The sequence below is a fragment of the Lissotriton helveticus genome, chromosome 8, assembly GCF_964261635.1.
Source record: "Lissotriton helveticus chromosome 8, aLisHel1.1, whole genome shotgun sequence".
NCBI classification, from domain to species: Eukaryota; Metazoa; Chordata; class Amphibia; order Caudata; family Salamandridae; genus Lissotriton; species Lissotriton helveticus.
In genome coordinates this window covers 389,650,779-389,674,036 of record NC_136069.1, presented here as the reverse complement: position 1 = coordinate 389,674,036, position 23,258 = coordinate 389,650,779, and the positions used below count along the sequence as shown (strand labels likewise).

At 46.6% G+C, this 23,258-nt stretch overlaps 1 protein-coding gene across 2 annotated transcripts in view; it reads right to left on the bottom strand.

Annotated features, from left to right (window-relative positions):
* The window catches only part of LOC144771653 (uncharacterized), a 945,479-nt gene that overhangs the window by 228,078 nt on the left and 694,143 nt on the right, over positions 1 to 23,258 (bottom strand). For both annotated transcript variants that reach the window (XM_078656010.1, XM_078656011.1), the window contains one exon: positions 22,167 to 22,208. In XM_078656010.1, coding sequence (XP_078512136.1) covers positions 22,167 to 22,208 — 42 coding nt within the window. The remainder of the gene's footprint in view (positions 1 to 22,166; positions 22,209 to 23,258) is intronic.

Here is a 23,258-nt window from a genome sequence, read left to right as displayed (position 1 = left end):
GTATTCTCACACTTTCCATAGTATTATCAAATAATCCACAGTCTCCCCCCACCCATCTAGTAGAGGAATGGACGTACATGGGTGACATCAGCGACTGTGCTGTCTGCTTGGCCACCTGGTCTGCAAAAGCATTGCCTTCTCCTACCTCATCCACAATCACTTTGTGAGCACTGCATTTGATAATAGCCACTTTCTTGGGGAGAGTGAGAGCATCCAACAACCTCAAAACCAGCTGCCCATTCTGTATTCTCTGACCGTGTGAAGTAAGGAAGCCCCTTTCTTTCCACAGCCGCCCAAAACTATGGGCTACGCCAAAGGCGTATTGGCTGTCCGTGTAAATGTTGACCTCTAGTCCCTCACTCAGCTCACAGGCTCGTAACAAGGCCATAAGTTCAGCAGCTTGGGCTGATCGGTGGGGTAGTCTAAGTGTTTCAACAACTGTTTTCAGGGTCGTGATCGCATATGCAGCTGTCGTTGTGCCATCTGTTAGTTTGAAACAGGAACCATCCACATATAACTCTCCCTGGGGTTGATCTAAGGGTGTGTCTGTGAGGTCAATTCTACCCTTGGTCTCTTCCTCTGTGCGATATATGCAATCATGTAAATTAGTGTCCTGTTCACTCGTATGGAGTGGTAACAATGTGGCTGGGTTCAGTGTTGCACATCGAGTAATCGTAATATGTGGTGCAAATAAGGTCAGCTCATACCCAGTAAGGCGTGCACTCGTAAGATGCTGCGTTTTTGTTTTATTTAGCAAGGTGTCTACTGCATGCGGCACCATTACAGTCAAATTGGAATTTAAAACGAGTCCTTCTGATTGTCGGATGGCCACTGCTACTGCAGCCGTAGCCCTCAGACAGCTAGGAAGTGCTCTTGCAACATTATCCAATGTTGCTGATAAATAGGCGCACGGTCTTTGCTTACCTCCAAAGGCCTGCGTTAAAACAGATAATGAACAACCGTCGACCTCGTGTACATATAGTACAAAAGGTTTACGATAATCTGGAGTACCCAGAACAGGGGCAGAGCATAAAGCAGTTTTTAGAGAGTCAAAAGAGAGCTGACATTCATCCGTCCAGGGTAGGGGTTCATGCACATCTTTGGTAGTCAAATGCAACAAAGGTTTAGCCAGAAGTGAAAAATTAGGTATCCATTGGCGACAGTAAGATGTGATGCCAAGAAAAGCGCGGACTTCACGCTGCGTGCAAGGTACAGACATGTTAGAAATGGTAGCAATACGTTCAGGTGTTAGTCGTCTACCCTCCTTCGATAAGAGATGACCTAAGTAGGTCACCTCCTTTCGACAATACTGAAATTTAGATAAGGATACCTTGTTCCCCTTGACAGCCAAATGGTGCAACAATTTAACCGTAGCTTTTTTACATCCATCCTCTGTGTCAGATGCAATGAGTAAGTCATCTACATATTGCAAGAGGACATTGCCATCCGGCAATTCTAAGTCATCCAACAGAGCCTTCAGAGCCTGGCTATATATACTCGGACTTTCAGTGTAGCCTTGAGGAGCGCGACAGAAGCGGAAACTGCGTCCGGATATTGAAAATCCGAAGATCTGTCTGCTATCAGGGTGGATAGGAATGCTGAAGAAAGCATTTTTCAGGTCAATGACCGAAAAGTACTGTGCAGTCGGAGGGATCATGGTGAGAATGGTAGTGATATCGGTCACCACAGGATACTGTGGCACCACAATTTTGTTAACGGCTCGCAAATCAATCACAAAACGATAGGCAGCACCCATCTCCCCTTGGTCATGGTTCCTCTTCAAAATCGGGAGGATCGGGCTATTGCAAATATTGGCGTTTGTTTCTTCTACAACCCCTTTGTCAATCAGTTCCTGGATGATGTGCAATAAAGCCCGTTCCCCCGCCGGTGCTATTTTGTACTGTGGGATGCGTGGTAGTTTAGCGCCTTGCTTCAACGTGATGTGAACTGGGGGTATGTCCAGTTCACCCACATCTGCGTCCCCTATCGCCCAAAGGGAGGTTGGGACGCCATCAAACTCCGGTGGGAGTCGTTCATTTTTCGTAAAACATTGTTTAACAGGTGTTACAGAGGGACGTATAGTTAAATAGACCCCATCCGCAGAACAATGTATAGTAGCATTCAATCTTTTCAGCATATCCAATCCCAACAGATTCTCTCCACAATTCGATGTCAATAAGAAAGGAGTGTCCATAGTGGCTGGACCAATCGTAAAGGGGATAGGTTTAGAGATGGGGCTTACAACGGGGACTCCGGAAAAACCCACCGAAACATTGTTTTGCCCGGACAGAGCTGCCCCTGGAACCAATGATCGAGCAACGGAACTGTTCATTGCTCCTGTGTCAATTAGAAAATTTTCAGATGTCCCCAACACTTCCCCTCTGATGTAGGGTCCCCTCTGATTGACCGGAATTGACACATGGCCCCCCCTCTGTCCCTGGCTATCCTATGCTGGGGCATATTCATCATCATTCCCTTCGGCATAGTCACCATGGTAGTATTGTCTGCGTTGGGGGTTATCAAAATGATTCCTTTCTGACCTGTCTTGTTGAACGTCTCTGTGCTCGTCTCTATGCATATCACCTCGGTCGGGGCCCCCTCGTCCTCTACCTCGTCCGCGAATCGCTGCGTTCTGGGCGGCCAAGTATGGACACTGAGCCTTCCAGTGTCCCTCCTCTTTACAATAGGAACACTGGTTGATGCCGATTGACGGGGCTCCTCCTGAACCCCTTCCTGTCCCCGCCCCTCTCGTCATTGGGCCCCGACCACCTCTACCTCCTCCTTGCCCTCGAACCACTTGCTGTAACAGTACTCGAGTCTTCAGATCCTTAACCTTTTTATCCACCTTATCCTTATTTTCATTTTCTCTATGCTCGTAGTACTGGGCCATGCTGAGGATTACAGACGGGGAAGAGGTAGTCCAGGTACTCTCTGCCGCCTCCAGTCGTGCTGAAATTTCCGGAGCCAGGTTCGTAACGAACCTGTTAACGAACAACCTTGTGCCCCCTTCTGTGGCCAAATCTTGCCCACTAAAATCAATAAAAACCTCTTCGAACCTGGTAAAGAAGTCGGACACACTTTCGTCCTTCTTTTGTCTACAGGCGGACAGTTTATCCCAATCGACTTTTCGGGGTGGGATCAGAGTATGCATAAAAGTTATTATTTTCGCTGGAAGAGAAGTTATTTCCACTCTTGGTTTGTCCCCTGGTTTGCGATCCTGGTCCCAGCCCCTTAACTCCTCCCACGTGCCACCAAATTCAGCATGATTAGAATCGTGCACCTGTCGCCATATATCAACCGGTACTAGTAGTCCGAAGAACAATTCAACATCGGCTAAAGTCATTACAGCGGACGCAGCTGCTTCGGTCAATTCTTTGTAGTACGCAGTAGGATTCTTTCGGGGATCTGGCAGCTGAGATTTCAACGCCAGTACTTCACTTCTTTTCCATGGGGTATAAACCCACTGTTCCTGGAACCGAGCCGCCACCCCTTGTCGTATGATCGCCTGATTACCATCTCGTTGTTCGGGGATTTCGGGATGATAGATTGGGTGTACTTCTCGCATAGGGTGTTGCGTAGTCCACTGTGGACTTTTCAAGAATAATCTGTCGCGATATTGTACCAAAGTGTCTACATTCTTAAATACTTCTTCCGGTGTTAGGCTAAATTTATGGGCCCAATCTCTGATAGTATACAGGATCTGGGGGGCTGTCCCGTCCCTAAAGTTTATTTCCCAAGACCCAATGAGCGAATTGGACATCTCGTATAGCACATGTTGTTGCATGACCGGCTCTAAATCCTTCACAGTACTCCATATGTCAATCAGGGTATATACTTCATTCCGTACCCACTTGATAGCCTGGTCTCCTAATGCTTCTTTTTCGCCATATTCTACAGATGCTCTAGTGAACAAACGCTTGCTATCTAGGCCCCCTACAGCTCCCCTCGGGGTCGGGTCAAACCCCCTGGGTGTAATACAAACTCGGGGGGAGGATATCTCCGGCATAGGGAGACTCAAGTGCGTCTGAGGGGATGTGATCAGTTGTGTAGACTCGGGGACAAGCGTAACCAAGGCCCCACCTTGAGGAGAGGAAACACCGTTATCTTGTTCATGGGTAACGGAGCCCCGTTCCTCGGGCGCAGATGCCCGTGGTCTAACTTCTGGCTGGACAGGTATTGCAGGGTATATACGCTCTGGGGCATATGGTGGGGGAGGCCTTGCATTTAACAATTCCTCAATCTCATCTTCCGCCCCTTCTCTGGCTACATAACATTGGTCTACCTGAAGTTTAAACCGCCTGTCTGCAATTTCAATATTTTGTTCTACCTTATTTTTATCATATGCGATAGCCTTCTGGGTAATAGTCTGTCCCTGCTCTATCTTCATTAATTTTTCAGATCGAATGCGTCGTCTCTTTGCTTCTTTCTGCCATTTGTTAAGGGTGTCGAACATCGACTGCCGGCTGCGTTTAATAAAAAGACGTTCTTGTAAATATGCCAGTTTTTGTTCATCGAAAGACCCGGTTTTTGGCCATTGCAATTCTATATTGTCCTTAGTGTATTTATGCCACAAAGAGTTAAAGATGAGGGGGCCAATACCATGCTTACAATACATAAAGTGGCTAGGTGTCCCTTCTGGTGGGTTCGGCTGACTCTCGTCTAACCTCCCCTCGTCGCTACGGACACAACCAAAACACAATTTGCTAAGGCACGGCATATCGTATTATCTCGTTTCTGGCTGAAAAGGAATTTCTCCGTTAGTACAAATTCAACGAACTTAAATATCACGTTATCCTTGTACTTTCATTCTCATGGCCATGACACCCATCATCCTCACATCCGTATTTTCCTTATACATCAGACAAACGTAAAACGTAACATATAAATTCCAGCAATTGCAATCAAAAAGTGGAGCCCGTCGGCTCCCACTTGTGGAGAACTCTTCTGCTAATTTATTCAAAAGGCTGCAAAAACACGTCCAACAACAGTCTCGTCCTCAGACTGCCTAAAGATAGTTACACAGGTTTTAAACCACAGACCGGTCTACAGGCCATCCGACAGCATTCATGGTTCACCTCCCGAACTGTTCTGGCTAAGCCCGCGTTTCAGCGCCGCTCCAGATTTGTCCGGGTGCTACCCAATCTCAACCATCGGCTTTCCCGAGAACAGTCCGGCCGAGCAGGAACCGCAGTTCCCCTAGGCGTATAATCCTTATCTTTAGTGTACCCAGAGCGTTTGCACGTGCAGTTCCACACTGCCCCCGTCGAACCTCCGACCAGATCCTCTCTGTGACAACTAATGCAAAGTCAGAGTTCCTCCGTGACCATGGGCCACCAAATGCTTAAATCCCGCTATTTAAATCTGCATATGCAATTCAACATATAACGAGACACAACACTCACCTGGTGCACGCAGGTTTGCCGGAACGTTCTTCACTGCCGACGTTTGCCCAGTATCAGCGCTGCAGGTTCTCGGGTTGCACCCGAAGGACTCCGGCGTGGGGTTACTAGCAGCTGAAGCCCTCCGGACCGGGAGGGCAGAGCAAAACCCCAATTTCTTATGCGTCTGGTCTGCAACTCTCCCGATCAAGAGGACCCCTTTCGATGTCGCCTGTGGCTACACAGGGACGACCCCAACGCGGAGTCCCGGCGGAGTCGCCAACTGAAGTACCGAAAATTATATGATCCCCTCCCAACAATAATCATTACATTACCAAATCCCCTTACCATTACCAATAAGCAGTCGGTCGGCAGTGTAGAAGGTTCAAGCGTTTATTAGACAAACACAAAACTCTGCCAGAGGAGCTCCTTGCGACCTAACCCAAAAGGTCCGCCAAGAAGACTGCTGGCACATTGTCAGCACATCACATATATACAATTGCGTTGGCACCGGCATGGCCTAACATGGAAAAATACAAATTGGTACAAGCTAGTACAGTAATAGGAAAACCCATATAAGGCACACAAAGAGCTCCTGATTTCGCTCAGGCAGCAAGGTCAGACGGGTGACTCCCTTCTGTCTTCTCAGAGACAAACCACCCTGCACCCCTCCCGGAATGTGCTTATCGGCCCTTCCTCGGCTAACTACGACCTTGCCGAGCCTACCGAGCTGAAACAGCAGTTTCTGCAACAGTTGGTTTCTTTCCCAGGAGCAGGGCTTTTAGAGCTAAGGGAGAATAAGGCCTGTGCATGTACGATATTAAAGAAGGCCATAGTATGGTATTCATATAGCGTAACGTGGCATGAAGCTAAGTGAAAGTAAATACCGTAAATACTAATTATGCATGTCTACAGTGTGAGTTTAGTGACACCATGCTAATCCTAACATATCGATTATCAATACTACGTGATCAGGAATCGATTCTGGTACCTCAGTACTGTGTTTGGCGGGGCCATTAGGGAGAATTTAGCGGTGTGATAGAATGCGTGGTCGTTGTGTGTGATGACAAAGTATTTTGCATGCGTGTAAATGCGGAGTCCAACGTAATGGTTTGCGCGGTGAATGCGTCAATGTAATGGTGTGTGCGATGTGAGGAATGCGATGTAATGGTGTGCGTTGTGTTTGTTTGTGTTGGATCGTCATACATCCTGGAAGATTGGCCATGGCCTCCTTGTAAGCTTTGGAGCTAAACGCAGGACCCTGGTCAGAATGTAGTGTGCCGATTGCGTATGTGCCGATAAAGACTCAAAAATCTTTTATAGCAGTTCGGGCGTCAGCCGAGCGTTGAGGCCACATTGTGGTTCTGAAATTCTGGACCCTACTGTTGTCCCGGTATCGAGGTCCAATACCCGTGTCCCGAAACATCAACGTACCATGACGAATTTGGTGTCGACGAACCGATAATGATTGGGACATCATTCCTATGCATTTGCGTCCTGATCGAGGTATGCTAACACCCCTGAATCGTAGTTTCCGTCCCGACCCCTCAGACTCCATTTTGTAAACGGTATCCATCTTGTGTCTTGCCCTCATGATAAGTCAATTAAAGGTCGAGCTTGATCTAAAAGGACACGTCCACCTTCCCTGACTCCCCCCTGACCTGTCCCAACTGACTCCCTTGCCTCCAGCCAAACCTGTTTGGGCAGCTCCTCGCCCAGTGGCCAAATACGATAGCATCAATGCACAACATACCACAAACCATTCACCGCGTACAGATCATGTTTTCTACACACACACACACCTGTCCTGTTCCCTGTTTATGGCCAGTTTTATGACTAGGAGGTGCCTTCCTTTATTGGGGTTTCATCGATATCTGATGGGAGTTCCGGGCTTGGCTGGGTAATCTATCACGAATTGGACGTCTAAAATACGGGCTTGCCTACATGACTTCGCTCTTTTGTATTATTGTAGAAATATGTGTATAGCCATATCATAAACTCAAGAATTCTTGCTTGCAGCTATTATTTTTGTATATAAGGAGAAGGCTGGTTCTGTAAAAACAAACAGTCTCCTGAGAACACATGACCCGTGCTTGTCGTGCTTCTAGGACTTCTGTTACTTGGTAGCTGCCAATAAAATTCGATCTTTGACTGCGACTAGAAGACTCAGTGTTTCTGTGGTCCGAAACAAGGGGGAACTCAGAGGTCTTCGGGTGTTATCCCCTGGCACCACCGGGTTCTTAAAAACCCGGCACCTCAACATGCAAATGAATCTTTAGCATGAATCCACTGCGAACATGATATGTTTATAGTTACCATCCCTCCGTAAGGGACCACAGTGGTCCAGGTAAACGCATGCTAGTGGCTTATCTGAAATTAGAAGGGGCGTCTGCACAGGACGTTTCACTGTAGACACTTTCATCTTTTGGCAGATTTCACATTCCAAAACATAGTTTCGGGTCTGTTTCCTCATGCGCGGTCACCAGTATCTCTGTTTTAATAAAGACACAGTGGCTGAAACACCTGCATGTGCAGAGGTGAGCCCTTCATGTGCTGCTAAGATTAGTCCTAATCTATGTTCCAAGCAATTCAACGCCATCTCGTCCTCCTGCTTCAACACCCTACGCATGCTCCGAAAAATCTTCAGGTGGATCCCCACCAAAACCATAAAGACCGTCACCCAGGCCCTCGTCACCAGCCGACTGGACTACGGAAATGTCCTATATGCAGGAACCACCGCCAAACTTCAGAATCGACTACAACGCATACAAAACACCTCCGCACGACTCATCCTCGACATCCCTCGCCACAGCCACAGCCACATATCCGCCCATCTGAGAAACCTGCACTGGCTCCCTGTCAACAAGAGGATCACGTTCAGGCTCCTCACCCACGCACACAAAGCACTCCACGACATGGGCCCCGAATACCTCAACAACCGCCTCTCGCTCTACACTCTCACCCGCCAACTCCGCTCCGCCAGCCTCGTCCTCGCCACCATCCCACGGATTCGTAGAACCACCACCGGAGGAAGATCATTCTCCTATCTAGCAGCAAAAACATGGCATTCCCTCCCCTCCCACCTACGAACGACCCAGGACCATCTCACCTTCAGGAAACACCTCAAGACCTGGCTCTTCGAGCAGTAGCAGCACCCCCCCCCTTCAGCGCCTTGAGACCCTCACGGGTGAGTAGCGCACTCTATAAATGTTCTTGATTGATTGATTGATTGATGTTTGGAATTACTCTATCCCCCACTCCAGGGATTTGAGCAAAAGGAACATTATTTGCATCAGTTATGTATTTGTATTTGAGTGGATAGCCTTTTGGTAATGTTTTACCACTGTCCTTGCTTGAAGCTTGGACAGCCTGCATTATTTTGCTGTCTATTTTAGTTTTTGAACGAGTTATTACAGCTACGGAAGTCGTTGGCACAGCTGGCTTCATCAGCCAATGGATTCCCTGCTACGTTCACGCCATCACGCTGATGACTCAGTGTATGAATCATATGAGTCTTTTGTAGTTCTTTCTGTAATAGAACTACCTGTTCCCAAAGCAATTTATGCTTGATTGTGCCACCTTTTGCATCTTTGAAACCGTTTTGAACCCAGTTCTGCAAGTATTCATTGTAAGATTGGACGCAGTAATAAGAATCGCACACTATAAGTGTGGGGAATTCGTGATCGGTATTTTCAAGCACCATCTTGAATGCTTGGAGTTCAGCTCGCTGAGCTGTACAATCTCCTAGTAATTGAGTTTTAGTGACCATAGGTCGAAATTTACCATCGCGCCAGCGACCTTTAACAATCGCACACGAAGCACTATAAGCTTGTTTGCCCCCAATTGCGGACTGTGCTGATCCGTCTGTATAAATTATACATTCGTACCGTTCTAGGGGCAGAATCTCAGTAGGCAGAGGACATTCTTGTTCGTATTGTAGAAACTCTTGTGTTTTCAAATAAGGGTCAAAATGTATTCAACGTCTGTTGCAGCAAGAGAACTAACCCATTGTATTCATCTCGGATGTATAGCCTTAGCATTTGGAATGCTTGCTTTTGTCACTGCCTCTAAGGCAGGTACAGGTGTAATGACCATTATGCGTTTTCCCTCTGGAAGGGCTCTCTCTTTTGCTACTGCAGTTTGAACCGCTGTCAGAATTTTTACTGTAGAAGTGAGTTTCATTTCAGCTTGAGTGTACAAGTGTGATTTATAAGCTATTGGCACTTTTCCTCCGTCATTAAAGGTTAAGTACGTGAATCTGCATCTCCCTGGGATGATTCGGATTACAAGGTTGCGTACGTTTACGCATGTTTGTAAGTGTGTTGTTGCCAACATGTCTGTTTGCACTGAACGCAACATGTCTGTGTGTTTTTGAGTCCAATTAACTTGTTTGAAATCAGGTTTGATTAATTTGTAGAGAGGTTTAACCCTTTTTGTATAATTTAGAAAGTAAGTTCTTCCGAAATTCATGAAACCTAGAATCAGCGTTTTTGGCGGTTGGAGCAGTGCACATTTCTCTAGAAAGTTTGCTCCTAGGCTTTTGCCTTCACTCGAAAGTTCGTATCCTAAGAATAGGACATTGAGATGGGCAATTTGTGATTTCTTGAAATTGAATTTATACCATTCAGATGCGAAGCCAAGTATTATGGTATTCACTAGGTTCAAGTGCCTACCCAAGTTATCATCTGTAAGATAGATGTCATCAACGTAAGATAATGCCTCATCATCATATGTTTGTAGTAACTCTGTTACTCTGGCTGAAAATAACCCTGGACTATTCTTGAATCCTTGGGGGAGATGACAAAAGTGACACTGTACCCTCATAATTGAGAAGCTGTCAAATACCTACTTTCTGGTGCGATGTTTTGACAGAAGAAACCGTTAGAAATATCTAATGTGGTTTTATATTTTTTGCGCCCAATGTTATTCATCAGAGCTGCACTGTGTGCATTTTGTACTGCAAATGTTTTGCAACAAGAGTTTAAGTGCCTGTAGTCCAAGACTAGACGATACGTATTGTCTGGTTTGGAGACAGGAAACAAAGGATTGTTCATGGGCGAAGTGCTTCTATCACCCCTTGGTATTCAAGTTGATCTAATATCTCCTTGACCTGTTTTTTTGCTTCTTGCTTAACTTGATACTGCCTTTTTGCAGTTTGTGAGTTTTTAATTGGATTTTATGGTGAGGAGAATCCTCATCCCATCCTACATGATTTTTATATAAAGCTGGAGCCTGGGCTACAGCCCATTTCCTAGCATAGATATATTTTTTATGAATTGGAACATGATTGGAGAAGGCTGGCATAATGATCTCTTCGCCATGTGGGAACTCCCTGACAAATTCGGGTGGCCTGTGTTGTTCAGCTAGAAGAATGTCATAACCCTGAGAGAGCTTCTCCCAAAAGAGTGCTCTTATTTTTCTAGTTATATCCCCCTCCATCCGGAGTGTTACTTCAAATAACTTATGGGGTACACTAATCCTGGTATCTGTAGTTTCAACTTGAATGTGCTCATTCAAGTCCACTGTCTCCAGATGATCCTTCAAGATCTTGCGAGCTATGGTGACTTCTGCTGCGCTGTCCAGCATTGTTTGAGCCCATTCCCCATTCTTGAGTTGTGTCCTCAAGATCCTCGGCATGTCTGATTTTTAGACCCGCTACCTTCTTTTTGGTGAATTGAGTTTTCTTATTTTTTGGTACGTGCTGTTCGTCTTTACACTTCACGCGTTCTTCCTTTTGTTCTGACCATCCTCTTCTTTCCAATTTCTGTGAGGAAGTCTGAAAGGTACGAGAGGAACGTGTATCAGTATCTTGATATCTATCAGATTTTCTCAAATTATCCCTATTCCAGAGGTTATACCTCTTTTCAGAGGGCTCCTTTTGAGGAGGCCAACCTCTGGATTGAGAACGCTTCTCTTTAGGAAGTGTCTCTTTGGTGTTTTCCCACTTCTTTTTAGGAGTAGTGAGAGTATTTTTAATAAAGAACTTTTCAGGACTTTCAGTCAGTTTGGGGTTTCACTGGTTTACCACCCAAACTGTCTATACCTAGCTCTTCATAGGATTTTTCAATTATTCTGGCCAGTTCATATGGTTGCTCAGTTACATCAAATTATTTTAGTTTTTGGCGGATCGCCACGGATGCTGCTTCACCTTTAATACTAGCTAGTATTATAGCTGAGACCTGTTTGAAATCCTTCAGTAATTTCATACCTAGATTTATAGTATTATAGCTGAGACCTGTTTGAAATCCTTCAGTAATTTCATATCTAGATTTAAAGCAGGCTCTGCTCTGTATTCATTTTTAATCTGTTTCAGGACGTCTGGTATTACCGCCATAGACGGAACACCATGAGTTTTTGTGTAGATTGCAGCAAAGACTGTACCCCAAGTGTCGCAGTCCTCCAGGTGCGGTGTGATCCCAATTGGTAAACAGATTGTCAAAATTCTGTGTTTCTCATGAGGTGTACTATCAGGAAATACTGCCTTAATTTGAGTAATTTTTTTAGCTATCCAGAATGGAATTTGTTCCCTTTTTGCGGGTAATTTACCAATGACTGATTGTATAGTCTGTGGTGTGATTTTATTTGTGTTCCCCTGGTGAGGGGTGTGTTGTGGAATCCTTATAGCAGGTTGGACTGTTAGAGTCCGCATGACATATTGAACCAACTGTCTATGGATTTTGATTAGTTGTTTCAATTTAACTAATAGTATTGTATCTAAAATTTCCTCAATGGCAGTGTGGTGTATAGCTGGCTAGTACCGACCATGTTGCTCCTGGTCTACCTAGTGGACCGAACCTGGTAATGTGATTTTGATGTTGTAGGGCGCCTTTAACCAGAGAGCATGCTCTTGGTATGTTAATGGAATCTCAACATCCTCGAAAAGAGTGTATTCCGTCGGAGGTTCCTCTTCTTTGTAAAAGTGAAACAAATGTGTTACTGGATTTACTTGCGGGAAGACAATCCATCAATAGAATACCTCTGTCTACTGATATTCATGTGCCTCTATTACAAAAATTACCCTACCACCTCTTGATGATAGGCCACTTGTTATAAGCTGTATAGTGATGGCTTTCCTTAGATTTTCTGGGATGATTATGGCATCCGCATAGTTTTGTTGGAAACCTGTAATGTCTAAGCCTGGTCGGGCTGTAGCTGTTGCAGTTCCACTGGTCCCGGTATTATCCTCGTCTGACATTTTGTTGACTGAAAGTTTGCAGAGCAAGTTTCAAGGAAACAAAGGTAAGGTGCACAATATTTTGGAACACTGTATCCTTCAACGTTGAACAAACCAAAAAGTAATACATAGGATTTTCGTCCTACTCAGTTAGGGCGGATATTTTATCCTTTAACCCACTTCAGACGTCTATTGGAGTATTTTACGGGAAAAAGAGTCTCTGTGAAAAGCACAACTGAGTTACTTTAGTATCTAGTCTTAAATTAGTGCCTTACCAAACGCTGGGCGCCATGTAGTGTAGTTCCTATATTCCTTATAGGCTCTGGAATAGTATATCCTATAGATATGACGTAGGACTGAGGTCGACTAGGTCTCTATCGAATATACTAAACTTAATAGAGAGTGCCAGCTAGCTCAGAGGTCACTAGAAACTTTCTTGAATTCACAAGAAGGGATTCATTTCTGACAACCGCATAAACATGACAACTTTGTTTCCCAAGAATAAGAAATGAATCTCTAGAGTCGTGGAAACAATAGAGAAGTATTTCACTCAGTCAATCGTGAATGCTTCGTTTCACCAGAGGTGTAGAGAAAGGCGGGTATTTCAACAAAAATGCTTTATTGAACAGTCTTCTTTCTCATAAAAGAGAAATAAACCGCTACAATTGAGTAGCAAAGTATAATGCATACAGCGTAAACAGTAATATGAAATAATACTGTAAGAGCATTGTATGGTTTCTAAGCCATATAAAATAACATACATAAATAACGAAGACTAAAAGTACTCAACTAGTGCTTCTAAAATCCGACTACCCCAATGTACCTAACCTAAGTCTAGTACGAGGAAAGAAGTAAGTGAGGTGTAGCATAAGTTTAGTTTTCTTTTCCAAGAATCTATCCAAGATTTCTCTCAGGGTCTAATCAGCTCCGTACCTTGGTTTTAGAATGAAGGAGGTCTGGTATCTCTGTCTCGGGACTCGATTTCCCAACACCCCGCAAGGGGAGCTAGGAATTACTGGAGCTGGATTCTCAGCGATAGAAAGGCAGCCTCTCTGTCAGTGCATCAGCTGGAGGGTCGAGGTCCTTCGGCACTTGCTGTAGCGAGCTGCGTCGGGCAAGTAGATAGTTGAACTGCTCCAAACCACTGTGTCTTGCTAGAGCAAGTAAAGGCATATTTATACCATGAAGGTGCCTTCTTTGACGTAAAGTCGGACATATTAATGTCATCAAAGAAGTCCAAAGGGAATGGTATTTCTTTGAAAACTCCATGAGTTCTTGGATAAATCAATATTCAAGCAAGGGGAGGTTCCAAAGCAGCTTAAGCCGATTTTCCAAGAAATAGTTTTGACTTTTTGGAATTGGTGGGAGTAGCCATGCCTGTATTTGGACTGCATGGGCTATGTCTAAATATGGGTATGATTTCTATGCTTATATTAGGGCAATGTGAATTGTACCTATATAAGGGCATGAATCGGGAAAATTACACTCGGGTCCTAAAATGCTTCACAACAACTTGTTTGTATTGGACTACATCAGTAGCTAGTACGTCATAGTCTTTGCGCAATTGGGCAAAGGGGATCAATCCTTCCATGTCAAAGGGAGCCAACTCTTTTGCATCCATCCTCCCTCAAACGGTGAAATACCGGAGACGCCTGTCCCATTAGGAAATCGGGATTGTCCACAATGGGAGTCATAGGTGAGGGGTATGAGGTCCAGCCTTTCGTTATGGCCAGCCGATCCCAGACCCTGAGCGTTGGCGAGGTGACGGGTGATGAATATAGTCCCCAAGCTCTATGTTTGCGGGTTAGCCACAGTAGCCGCCAGATATTCACTCCCGCTACGGATTGGTCCATGAAATTCCAGTGTTTGCTGGACAGGGGCCTATTCCACTCGACCAGGTAGTGAAGACATGCTGCTTGGTAGTAAGCGCCTACCAGCAGGAGACCCAACCCTCCCTGTGCTTTCGTGGATGTTATGTGTGTTAATGAGAAGCAAGGCTTCCTACCCTCTGATACAAACCTATTAATAACCGATTGCTGTTTCTTGAGTGTACCCAGCGGCGGAGTCAGCGGCAACATCTGGAAGATGTAGAGGATGCGAGGTAGTACCGTCATTATCACTGCAGCTATTCTCCCGTACCACACCAGTTTAAGACGCGACCAGAAATCCAGCGCCTTGGTCGTTTCATCCAGCAATATGTGTAATTGAGGGAGACCATCTTGGCAATGGTCAGTGTTAGCCTAAGGCCTAAGTAGGTAATGTCTGTATGAGTCCAGTGGAATGCAAAATCTTGCTGCAAGTCCAACCTTTCGTCCGCAGAGACTGAAATGTTGATAATCTGCAACTTTGCAAAGTTGTCTACAAATCCAGAGACATACCCAAAGGGCGTAAGTTCGCTGATCAGAGACCGCAGACTTAGCTGGGGATGGGTAAGCAAGAGGATCATGTAATCGGCTTACATGCTAATTTTATGCACATCCGCCCTAAATTTAAGACCTACGATGTCAGGGTTTGACTGAATCCGCTGGGCAAATGGCTCCATGCAGAACGCTAATAAAAGCGGGGATTGGGGACATCCATGGCGCGTTCCCCGGGCCACAGGGAAGAGGGTCGATCTGCATCCATTAACCCGCAAAAAGGCCTTGGGGGCAGCATATAGGCACTGAATCCAGTGGATGAAGTTGTCTCCAAAGCCATAGCCACGCAGCACTGTGAACAAATATCCCAAATCAACGCAGTCGAAGGCCTTCTCCGCGTCTATGGAGAGCAGGACGGCCTGTTTCTGCGAGCGATGCACAAGTCTTTTAGAGTTGTCTCCTCCCTGAAACCTGACTGATCAGCGTCTACTATGTCGGCTGTGAGAGGATTAAGGCGCAAGGTTAAAATACCAGCGAATAGTTTCGCATTGATGTTAAGAAGTGGGTTGAGAAGAATGGGTTGGTAGGACCCGCAATTACTGGCGTCCTTCCCAGCCTTCAAAATGACCGAAATCGATGCTTCCAACATCGAGGGCGTCACTTCTCCCGTGTCAAGAAAAGAATTAAACAACTGAGTAACAAATGGAGCCAGCTCTACACAAAATGTTTTGTAAAAAGCGTCCGGGAAGCCATCTGGTCCCGGAGACTTGGCTATTTTCAACCTAGAAATGGCTGATATCACCTTTTCTATGCGGAGCCCAGATTTTCAGACGTATGTTTGGGTATAGGGGATTTGTCACACGTGCTCAGATACGCATTTGGATCCTTCGAGGGGAAATCCCGGTCTGCATAAAGGCACTGATAAAAACTGCAGAAGGCCTCAACAATTCGGTCATCTGCGGATTGCTCCCTCCCAGAGTGTTCCTGCACTGACTATATTATGTTCATCTGCGTCTTTGCCTGCAATCTGTGTGCTAGCATTTTCCCACATTTATCGCTACTAAGGTACAATTTGTGTCGCAATCGGAGAAGGGCGTGTTCCGCTCTGTCCAAGTCTAGGTGTTTCAGCATTCGTCTTCGGTTTTCTAATTCCCGCCAAACCCTTGAGGCACCAGTACGCTTGTGAACCGCCTCTAGTTCCCCTACCTCCTTTTCAAACTCTGCGCGCTTCTCTTTGCGCAGGGTCGAGTATTATGGCGCGACCTCGATGAACTCTCCCTGTGTCATCAATTTCAGAGTCTCCCACACCGCCGCAAGTGAAGTAGACCCCACATTGTTGTCCTGGAAGTAGTGTACTATAATATCTCGTATCCGCTTAACCACCTCTTCAGAGTGGAGGAGGCTTTCTCGTAGCCGCCAACCCGGGGGGGATGTTCGCATGCGCTGCGCAGGCAAAAGGACGGAGATGAGGGCATAATCAGAAAGAGAGCGGGGGGTGATCTCCGCAGAATGCAAGCTAGCCATGAGGGAAATAGGAGCTAAAAAGTGATCAAGATGTGCATATGTTTTATGTGCTGCAGAGAAATATGTATAGTCGCGCTCGTTTGGGTGTTGTGTTCGCCACATATCACGCAGCTCACGGTGTTCCATCCAACCCCTCCCACCCGGTGAGAGCGCCTTGGCTTGGTGTGATATCTGTTCTGACCTATCTAATTCCGGGTCCATCACCAGATTTAAATCGCCCCCAACCAAGATCGCAGCATCAGGGGAAGCAAGTACCTCGGTCAAAGCAGAGCGCAGAAAGGATTCTTGTTTCTCATTAGGTGCATATAATGTTCCCAGTGTAAGGCGTGATTCTCCCCACTGTACCCTTATGGCCAGTAACCGGCCTTTTATTTCTGCTATTGTCGAAATACCTTTACATTGGCAGAGCATACTGACCAGGACATTCCTCTTGAACGGCCCAGATAACCAGAATTGCTGTAGGAATTGTTTATCACGCATGCGCTTGATATCTTTAGCTAGCAGGTGAGTCTCTTGGAGTAAGCAGATATCACTATTGGTATTTTCCAGGAGGGAGACCACTGCTGAGCGTTTCACTGGGTTGTTCAACCCTCGCACATACAAACTAATTACTTTCAAATCTCTACCCATTGTGCTGTGGGGCAAGCGTGAAGCCAAGTACAAGCTGATGACTAATCAATGCCTGCACCTTCAGGGGTATCATGAGGTGTCCTGTCACCTGCCATTCCCACCTAGGAACTGATGCGGAGACCCCAAAAAGACCCAAATAAACCCAGCCCTAAATACTAACAAACAACAAAATACTGAAAAAGAAAAGTCTGATCTAGCAAACATGACAAAAGTTTGTCTCAGTGGTTAAAATCTAGGGGGTCGTGGCAAGGAGCTTGTCTAATTAAAAGTAGAGACTCTCTTACCACTCCGGTGCCAGGGGAGAGGCGACCTCTCATCTCAAACGGTCCTCTCCGCCCCTCCGGCGCTCACTATTGAACACAACTGGAAGCCAATAGTTAGGCGAATCAAGGGGTGTCCAGGCACTCAGTAACCTCTGTCAGCGATGAAAGAACTGCTTCTCTTTCTTGTTTGCTTGTAACCAGGTCCGGTTTTGGGGTTGATGAAAGTTTTCAGACCCGCTGCCACTCCGAAGTGCAACGGCGTCGTCTAGGAGTCGGTCAATCCTCCCCTTCCGTAGATAGGGCCTTATCGATAGCCAGGGTTTCCAGCGCTTCTCCCAATGATCTGATCTGGAGGAGTTTTCCTTGATATTTGAATATTAGATAGAACAGATGGCCCCAAGAGTAGGGAATGTTCTTTTCTTGGAGGTGATTGGTTACAGGCTTAACAGCTCTGCGCTTAACAAGCGTGCAGGCCGCAGGTCCTGAAAAAGAGCTGTGTGGTGCCCGTGAAACTGCACGGGGTGTTATTCACGTGCCTTCTGGAGAATCCGCTCTTTTAGCTGAAAGTCATGAACACATACATGCATGTCCGGGGGGGCCTTAGGGCCGCGGGGGAGGCCCACCCGGTGGACCCGGTGCATTTGGACGTCCAAACACTCTTCCTCCCCGAGGATCTGTTGGAATAAGGTGCTTACGTAGGCACGAAGATCGTCTCCTTCCTCCTTCCATGGGACAGCCCTGATCCTTACATTGCTCTGTCTAGAGCGCTTCTCCAGGTCCTTCGCGCTGGCTTGGAGATCGATATTCTGTTCATGGAGGCCTTTCATATCCTGTTGCAGTTGGAGGAACTCTTCCTCCCTGCTGAGATCATGCCCCTCTAGGGTCACCACCCTCTCACCAATGTCATCGACATCGCGTCTAACTTCTCTTAGATCGGCAGTTAGTTGAGATCGTAGTTCTTGAATGTCCTCTTTTATAGCCGTGAAGAGTTTGACCATGAAAGCTTTGGTCGCTGGGGAATCATCGCCTTCCATTAGGCTTGCCCTTGTCTCGTTCTGAGGGTTCAGTTGACCTGCTTCTTTCCGGAGGAGTTCTTTCAACGACTACTCCTTCCAGGCCCTCCCCGCTGCCATGATGGGCCCTCCGCACTGTGGTGCCTCCCGAATCTGACCACCGCTCCAGTCTGTAGTGCTGGCAAAATCCCCTTAGGCCTCAGACCGGGCCTCCATTCCCGCTGCTAGGAGCATATCCTTGCGTTCTTGAATGTCCTCTTTTATAGCCGTGAAGAGTTCGACCATGAAAGCTTTGGTCGCTGGGGAATCATCGCCTTCCATTAGGCTTGCCCTTGTCTCGTTATGAGGGTTCGGTTGACCCGTTTGTTTCTGGAGGAGTTCTTTCAACGACTTCTTCTTCCGGGCCCTCGCCGCTGCCATGATGGGCCCTCCACACTGTGGTGCTTCCCAAATCTGACCACCGCTCCGGTCTGTAGTGCTGGCAAAATCCCCTTAGACCTCAGACCGGGCCTCCGTTCCCGCTGCTAGGAGCATATCCTTGCGTCCGGTCCGCCGCCCTGGTGCAAAGTCTAAATCCAGCTGTCTCCCTGCCACGCGGGTCAGGGCCGGTACGTGTGCTGGTCTGGGTGAAAGTGGGCAGGAGCCCATCACCCACGCATGCACCGTCCACCGAACCGCGGACCTACTTGTGCCACCACCTGTCTCTCTACGCACAGCAGACTACCTCTTCACAGTCCCCGGCCCAGGGTATTAGCAGGGAGGGATCAGCATTGGGCCTTTGGATAGGCCCCTCTCCTAGGAGAGCTTAAAGCACCTCAACTCTCTGCCCCCGCAGGCGCGATACTTGCTCACAAGTGGGACACTAGCGCCACACAGTTCTCGGGCCACTCTGAGGCACTATATGGCCACGTCTTGTCGGTCTGCGCTTCCAACTCCTCCGGCACTCAAACAGTTATCTGGTCAGACGTGCGCCCAACCACCTCAATCAGCAGACTTAGCCTGCAGGCGGAAACGTTCCCGCATGCCGAAATGCCAAGCACAGCTGGGGCCCCCTCTGGGGAAAACACTGCACTCGCCATAGCCCACAGGGGCTGGAGGCATCTCCAGCCTCCAGTATACCCAGTCCGCTGATCCGCGGACCGCGATCAGTCCACCAGGCCCTGCCACGCACACCATTCCCTCTGTTCCTCACCTCAAATCTTCCACGTTGCTGCCGAATACTCCGGACGCTACAACAGGGCTCCACCACCGCTCGCTGGTTCCCTGGTTTCTGTCCCGCATGCCAGAGCGGGGCAGCCGAGCAAAGGCGGCCCGCTGTTCTGCCTGGCCCACGAGCCTCTGATCCACGGGCACCGTCAGTCACCAGGCCAGGCAGCAACAGAGGATCTCATGATGGCGCCAGTTCCAGCTCCTTAACCACTGTGGTAATGCCAGTCGCCTCGCCGCCTCACCCCACCAGGCACCCGTGAAGAAGAGCGGAGTAGTGTAGCGTGCCTCTGCTCACCTCCTTCAAGCAGCACTCCTGGGCAGCCGCAACTGGAGCTCCCACGAGGTCGCGGACCGGTCCGGGCCCGCTAGGCCGCAGCCTCACAGTGAGAGAAAAGTCTGCAAATAGCAGGTAGCAGCTAGAGAGAAGGGAGCCGCTGAGGCCGGGCTATCTGTTCGGGTCACTCCACTTGTGTGGACTCGCAGATGGGCTCCAAATTGGGTACTAGAACAAGGCTATAGTGTGGCGGTGCCGGAGGGACAGGAACCCATGTCCTATCTCGCCACCATCTTGGCCACGCCCCAAGTGATATTTTTTAATGAATCAACCTTTATCAGAAGATTTCTCTTTATATCTGGTCAACTTAATTTCAGAGCTGGGGGTCAGATAAGCTTAAGACGTGTACATAAATTCATGTGAATAGGACAGTGGCCACCTGTTGGGGCGTCATCAGGATTCTGAAAAGAATCGCGTACTATCTCTCCCCACAGGCACGAAAACAGGTTGTGATCGCCCTTGTTGGCTCAAGGCTGGATTACTGTAATTCACTCTATGCCGGGGCCAACAAGGGCTTTCTTCAATGCCTGCAGGTTGTGCAAAATGCCGCGGCGCGCTTCGTTTTGGCCCTGCCATGGATGTCCTCCGCGACCTCGGCAAGGAAGAGTCTTCACTGGTTGCCTATCCCTTTCAGAGTCTCTTTTAAACTTCTCTGCCTTACTTATAGCGCCTTGAGGGCAGGCCCGACTGATGCCTTGGGTTCTTTGCTCTCTAGGTATGTGCCAACCAGATGTCTTCGCTCGTTAGAGCTTAACCAACTGGTAGTCCCACGCGCTAAGACGGTAAGATGGGGGAACAAGGCCTTTTCTATTCTGGCGCCTCAGCTCTGGAATACTCTTCCCTTGGAGATTAAACTACAGCCCTCTCTTGACCTTTTCAAGAAAGCTCTGAAAACTTGGTGTTTTTCCAAAGCATATCAGTGAGCTCGTGTCTCTGTCTGCCAGCAGCTAATCTTTTTGAGTTAGGCGCCTTGACGCCCAGTGGGCATAGTAGCGCGTGAATAAATCATATTTCATTCATTCATTCATTCATTCATTCATTCATGTAGGACTGCAAAAGAGATTTGTATGTAGAATGTATAATAGGAGGTGCTAAATGTTGACATTGAGATAGAAGATTTAACAATTTAGTAGCAAAATTGGTCAGCATTCTGTGGTAAGATTTTAAATGAAGAGCTGACATTTTTTGTCAAGTCTTGAATTGATAGTGAATTGCATTACCAATTGAGATCACAACTCATCTTGTCTAGAATCACATAAGAAGCAATCAAATTAAAATGCTCAATTGAAACAAACATGTAATTTATGGGGGCAAATGATGTGTCTTCCCTAAATGTGCTAATCGTAGGCATATCATTTCTAAAACAGCCATTGCAACTAATCTTTATCGCACTAAAATTATTCTTAGGGCATTAGTGTGGGCTACATTTTAAAACCACCTGAAAGATGGATATAAAACAACACCCATGCCGATAACAAATTGCTAGGGCCACTAAAGTAACTTTAGCTTTGAAAACATCTGAATCCACAGAATGTTATTCACATATAAAGATCATTCTTGGAGCGGCAGTATCAATATTAATTATAATATAATAATTAATCTAGTTGATCCCTTATTCAAAGAAATATCTATCATGCAGCATAAACCCCAGGTACATTTCATTTAAAGCTGTGTAAAAGAAACTATGCTGCTGGGTGAAAGTTTGGTTAGTGGCCTATTCTCATTCAGCATTGATGGATTTTTGATGACAATACAATCTCTGCCGAGTCTCCAAGCCAAGACTCCTGAAAAAGCTAAATTATATATATTTCATCAAGTTCAATTAACTCCTCTTTCTACAAAAAAGTCTGAAATCCATTAATATTCCAGTATTGGGTCCCTTTTCCTTGGAAAGACCCTTGAACCTCCCTGTGACTTTAAATACCCATTGGGAGCTAGTGTTTTGCAAATTGCATCATGTCAAGGAACAAAACACTATAACAACATACAAAAGTCAAATACAGTATTTAAATCAGCAAGTTGTCTCCAGTTATTGAGACTACTCAACAGAATATGAAGTTTAATAGGAAGGCCTACTGGAAAACCAGCTTGATAAAAAAGCTGCCAGTTTATACAACCCACCCTTCGTCATACTCTAATATCCTTCCTAATAAACCTTTTGGATTGGGAATAGACAAGGGACCTTACCAGTTCTCCTAGAAGTGTTTGCCACCATATTTAACACCATCTTGCATAGTAACTTGGCAGCTGTATGTTCAACATAAAATAATACATACGGGCTCACCTCTGCTTCCGTGAATGCTTGTTTAATGGTCAGGAAGTGCAGCTGCATAAACAAAGAGCAAAGAGAAAACATATTTATGATGCAATCTCAAGATTGCAGCATTCTCACTTGGGCACATGAAAGAGCAGATTACACTAAGTTGAAAACCAATACCATACAACATGTTGCCTGGATGAACATGACAGTTTGACTTCAATTATATCAATGTAACTGCCATGAGGAAGATAAGACACATAATGAAATGCAATTAAACTGACCACAAAAATCACACAATTACATGTAAAGAGAAAACCCTCTGACGTAAGTACACATAGCATCTTTGATCATTAGAACGTAATACACATTGACTGCATTCTCAGTTAATGGTTCAGAACTGGCTTAGACTCACTGGTTAACTAATTCATTCAAACAACTAAGTAGCGGAAACATAACCCCCTATATGCGCAATATCATCAAAATATATTTTGAAACGATCCATTCACTGGACTGTAACAATACCTTTGGCATAATGGAAGGGTTTACTTGGCTGTTCCAGTCATGGGAAGTATATTGCAATTGCTCGATTCTATTTTATTGCACGATACTTCAGAGAAAACATGTGTCACCCTCGAAAGGTTGACTCTCAGGCTGGTGGCAGCGCCTGGGGTCGGTTTGGAGGGTCCCGGTCACTGTGCTGGAGAGCTGCTACGTGGTGGGAGTGTGTGTTCTTATTCCACTGTACTTTTTAAAAAATCGGCGAACTTGCCGAAATTGTCATTTTAAAGTGCACTAACCTGCTTTTGTTGTGCAGGGTCCCACTAACACCCCCGCTCCTCCATTGCCCTCCCTTGTGAATTCCAGCCGGTCTCTCGGGCCGAGAGGAGAGGGCGAGCCGCCATCTTGGGGAGGGGTGTCCCACGAGCCTGACCGGAGTTAGCGGTCCAGTGCTCGCGTGGGAAAGCCTTCAATTGGACCAACTGACCAGGGTCTCCGAGCTGACTCTCGGGCTGGTGGCAGCACCTGTGGTCGGTTTGGAGGGTCCCGGTCACTGTGCTGGAGAGCTGCTACGTGGTGGGAGTGTGTGTTCTTATTCCACTGTACTTTTTTTTTAAA